General features: G+C 55.9%; 1 protein-coding gene across 1 annotated transcript; it reads left to right on the top strand.

Moving 5' to 3' along the window:
* The first annotated feature begins 568 nt into the window (after positions 1 to 568).
* MLNR (motilin receptor) lies at positions 569 to 3,161 on the top strand. The gene is made up of 2 exons (XM_003801818.1): positions 569 to 1,460; positions 2,848 to 3,161. Exons 1-2 carry the CDS (start codon positions 569 to 571, stop codon positions 3,159 to 3,161), a joined length of 1,206 nt encoding a protein of 401 aa, XP_003801866.1.
* The last annotated feature ends 1,394 nt before the right edge of the window (positions 3,162 to 4,555 follow it).

Here is a 4,555-nt window from a genome sequence, read left to right as displayed (position 1 = left end):
TCGCTAGGAGGAAACACGTTCTGTCCGTAGATTTCAGGGATCCTTGAGATTACGCGGTCAATCGTGTGGTCCAGTCCCATCCGCTACTGGCGAACTGACCGAAGATCAGAAGCGGGCCGGGCGATCAGGGGACAGTGCCGAGTCACACAGCAGCCGACTCGGCGGCAGGGCCAGGACTGGGGCCCTAGGGGCGCCGGGTTCGGGTCTGGACTCCCCCCACCCGGCTATCAGCGTTGCGGCGCCGTCCGGCGGTCACAGTGAGCCCCCTGTGCGCCCGAGCAACGCCAGGGCCCGTGAGGCGCCGGGTCCGACTCAGCCTCGCTGGGGTTTGGAAGTCGCTCCCGGGACTGCCCCGGGCTCCGGAGCTGCTGCGCCGGGCTCTCCAAGGGGTGGAGGACCGAACGCGGGTATCTGGGGGCGGGACGGGGCGGGGCCTGAGCGCAGCCCTCCCGCGAGCATCTCGCCTAGGACCCCGCAGAGCCAGTCGCCGCACCGGGCGCTACAAGGCTCCGCCGGGGGCGAGCGGGGCGGGCGCTGCTCCCGGGGCTTCGGGCTACCCGGGGCGCACATGGGCAGTGTCTGGAACGGCAGCAACAGCCCCGAGGGCGCGCAGGAGCCGCCGTGGGCCGCGCTGCCGCCTTGCGACGAGCGCCGCTGCTCGCCCTTTCCCCTGGGGACGCTGGTGCCAGTGACCGCCGTGTGCCTGGGCCTGTTCGCCGTCGGCGTGAGCGGCAACGCGGTGACCGTGCTGCTGATCGCGCGCTGCCGGGACCTGCGGACCACCACCGACCTGTACTTGGGCAGCATGGCCGTGTCCGACCTGCTCATCCTACTCGGGCTCCCCTTCGACCTGTACCGCCTCTGGCGCTCACGGCCCTGGGTGTTCGGGCCGCTGCTGTGCCGTCTGTCGCTCTACCTGGGCGAGGGCTGCACCTACGCGTCGTTGCTGCACGTGACGGCCCTGAGCGCCGAGCGCTACCTGGCCATCTGCCGCCCGCTCCGGGCCCGTGTCCTCGTCACCCGGCGCCGCGTCCGCGCGCTCATCGCGGCGCTCTGGATCGTGGCGCTGCTCTCCGCCGGGCCCTTCTTCTTCCTCGTGGGCGTCGAGCAGGACCCCGGCGTCTACGCGGCCCCGGATTTCAACGGCACTGAGTGGGTCGCGCCCTCGGCCTCTGCCTGGCCGTCGCCCCTCCGGCCCTCTGGGGCACCACCCCTGTCCCCGCAGTCTGGGCCCGAGGCCGCGGCGCTGTTCAGCCGCGAGTGCCGGCCGAGCCGCGCTCAGCTGGGTGCGCTGCGCGTCATGCTGTGGGTCACCACCGCCTATTTCTTCCTGCCCTTCCTGTGCCTCAGCGTCCTCCACGGGCTCATCGGGCGGGAGCTGTGGAGCAGCCGGGGACCGCTGCGAGGCCCGGCAGTCTCCGGGAGGGACAGGGGCCACAGGCGGACCGTCCGCGTGCTGCGTAAGTGGAACCACGTCCGTTCCAAACACGCCGGTCCGCTGGCATAAACTCTGGGCCCTACACCTGCCCGCCCCGGCCTGGGCTCCGCGTCCAGCTGCGTCCCCTTGTGTTTCCACTCCAGCCTCCACCTACGTATATACAATTTGAAATTTTTCATCAAACTGGCAAAACATAGCCTTCACTGCATTTTCTTAGTTATTGTGTTAAGGCATTCATATTCTACACCTAGTAAATTTCACATGTACCCTTGTAAGATGCACCGTAGGTGTGGTCCCACCAATTACAAAGTTTTGTCTGATTTATTTTGCTGTGACTTCTTACTGCAGGCGGTCCCAGTGGATTCTCTCAGACTCCAAAGAAAACCCTCCTGTTGGGAGTCCTGGGGACCCCAGGGCGCCCCAGAGGGTGGGATTCACGGATTCAGTAAACAGCAATGAGTTTTCAACCCGGCTCAGATCCAAGATGGATCACTGGAGGCTCAGTCCAGCAGCTTGTCCCCGTTAGATGGCGCTCAGTTACCCTTGAGATGAGGGGGTAGATTGTGTTAAGCTACAAGTTTTATTTAATATTAAATTATATCGAAAGCTAAAGTGAATCTTCCTCACACCAGAAAGTAAAAGATTGTGCAGGCCTGTTGTAGAATTCGTTTCAATAGAGAGCAGAGAACTTGCCTTGAATTGGTTTGTGGAAGGGAGCCTGCCAAACTGCTTAAATATTTGAATGTAATATGCAGTTTTAAAGCAAGTAGGGATGTTTATCTGGGGTGCAGACCTGGCTAGGTAAAAGTTTTTTGGTTTTTTTTGTTTGTTTGTTTGTTTTGAGACCGACCCTCAAGCTGTCCCCCTGGGTAGAGTACTGTAGCATCACAACTCACAACAACCTCCAACTCAAGCGAGTCTCCTGCCTCAGCCTCCCAAGTAGCTGGAACCACAGGCGCCCGCCACAACGCCCAGCTATTTTTTGGTTGCAGCCGTCATTGTTGTTTGGCGGGCCCGGCTGGATTCGAACAGCCACCTTAGGTGTATGTGGCTGGCGCCTTAGCCACTTGAGCCACAGGTGCCAAGCCTGTTTGTTTGTTTTTATTAAATCATAACTGTGTACATTAATGCAATCATGGGGTACAACGTGCTGGTTTTATATACAGTTTGAAATTTTTCATCAAACTGGCAAAACACAGCCTTCACCGCATTTTCTTAGCTATTGTGTTAAGACATTCATATTCTACACCTAGTAAATTTCACATGTACCCTTGTAAGATGCACCGTAGGTGTGGTCCCACCAATTACAAAGTTTTGTCTGATTTATTTTGCTGTGACTTCTTACTGCAGGCGGTCCCAGTGGATTCTCCAGGCTTTTGTTAATGTGGTGTCTGTGTCTTGTTTTGCAGTGGTGGTGGTTCTGGCATTTATAGTTTGCTGGTTGCCTTTCCACGTTGGCAGAATTATTTACATAAACACGAAAGATTCCCGGATGATGTACTTCTCGCAGTACTTTAACGTCGTTGCTCTGCAACTGTTCTATCTGAGTGCATCCATCAATCCCATCCTCTACAACCTCATTTCAAAGAAGTACAGAGCAGCGGCCTGGAAACTGCTGCTCTCAAGACAGCCCAGGCTGAGAGGTTTCTGCAGAAGCAGGGACTCTGCGGGGGACACACCTGGCTGCACAGAGACCACCACTGATATAAAGATGACTTTGTAACCAGCACAGCTCAGCCCATCCCCTCCACCACAGCTCTGGGACATTAAGGATAAGGGGTGTATAGAGAAAAACTATTAGAAGGAGGGAACAGATGCTGTTGAGCACGGAAAGACGGGTTTCACTTGTGCAAGTTAGTTAAGAAATTGTTAGCATGATTTTTTTTTTTTTTGGAGACAGAGCCTCAAGCTATCCCCCTGGGTAGAGTGCCATAGCTTCACAGCTCACAGCAACCTCCAACTCCTGGGCTCAAGCGAGTCTCCTGCCTCAGCCTCCCAAGTAGCTGGGACCACAGGCGCCCGCCACAACGCCCGGCCATTTTTTGGTTGCAGCCGTCATTGTTGTTTGGCGGGTCCGGGCTGGGGATTCGAACCGCCACCTTAGGTGTACATGGCTGGCGCCTTAGCCGGTTGAGCTATAGGCGCCGAGCCGATTTTTTTTTTTTTAAAGAGACACTTTGTTGCCCTGGGTAGACTACTATGAAGTCATAGTTCACAGCATCCTCCAGCTCTTGGCCTTAGGCGATTCTCTTGCCTCAGCCTCCCAAGTAGCTGGGACTACAGGCACCCCCCACAATGCCCTGCTATTTTTTTGTTGTTGCAGTTTGGCTGGGGCTGGGTTCGAATCCACCAACCTTGGTGTATGGGGCTGGTGCCCTACTCACTAACCCACAGGCATCGCCCAGCGTGTTTTTTTTTTTTTTTAAACGAAGTAGGAAATGTAACTGTACCACCCTTCCTAGTTTCCCTTTCATGTACCTCCTAAGGGACATTCATTTTAGCATTCTGAGAACCCACTTCACAAATGGTGCTCAAGAAAGGTTGCGGAAGCCCTTTGTTGCCCTACTCTTTGGAAATATAATTGTTCATCTCACAGCTGACAAAGAGAGCTGCTGCCCCAAAACTGTGGTCTTGGGGACCGGGGGGGGGTCCTGGTTTATGTTTTGGATGATATCTGCAGTACACGTAACAGTGCATACACAAGGAACCTGGATAGCTTTGTCTTGCCCCAGCTGGGTGGGACGAGTTTTGTGGTCATCGTCCCTGTTTTACTTGATGGAACTGAGACTTCAATTCCCCCAACAGGAGTTGGTGGGCCTGAATCTGAATCCAGCAACTAGGGTCCTCTCTCCCTCCCACACAGGAGTCAGTGAAGGGTGAAAGAGAACACTGGTCATTCTGAACAACAACTCTGATGCTTTGTTTTGTCTTTTTTTTTTTGAGACAGAACCTCAAGCTGTCACCCTGGGTAGAGTGCTGTGGCATCACAGCTCACAGTAACCTCCAACTCCTGGGCTCAAGCGAGTCTCCTGCCTCCACCTCCCAAGTAGCTGGGACTACAGGCACCCGCCACAACACCCAGGCTATGATTGCAGCCATCATTGTTGTTTGATGGGC

The sequence above is a fragment of the Otolemur garnettii genome, unplaced genomic scaffold (assembly GCF_000181295.1).
Source record: "Otolemur garnettii isolate 467f Iridium unplaced genomic scaffold, OtoGar3 scaffold00221, whole genome shotgun sequence".
In the NCBI taxonomy this organism is placed as follows: domain Eukaryota; kingdom Metazoa; phylum Chordata; class Mammalia; order Primates; family Galagidae; genus Otolemur; species Otolemur garnettii.
Note: the sequence above shows the minus strand (reverse complement) of the source record. Positions and strands in the feature narration are given on the sequence as shown.

Excerpts from the sequence above, each read along its gene's own strand:
- MLNR (XM_003801818.1), top strand. The coding sequence starts at position 569 with ATGGGCAGTGTCTGGAACGGCAGCAACAGCCCCGAGGGCGCGCAGGAG. Across the intron at positions 1,461-2,847 it reads GCGGACCGTCCGCGTGCTGC|TGGTGGTGGTTCTGGCATTT; the intron begins GTAAGTGGAACC and ends CTTGTTTTGCAG.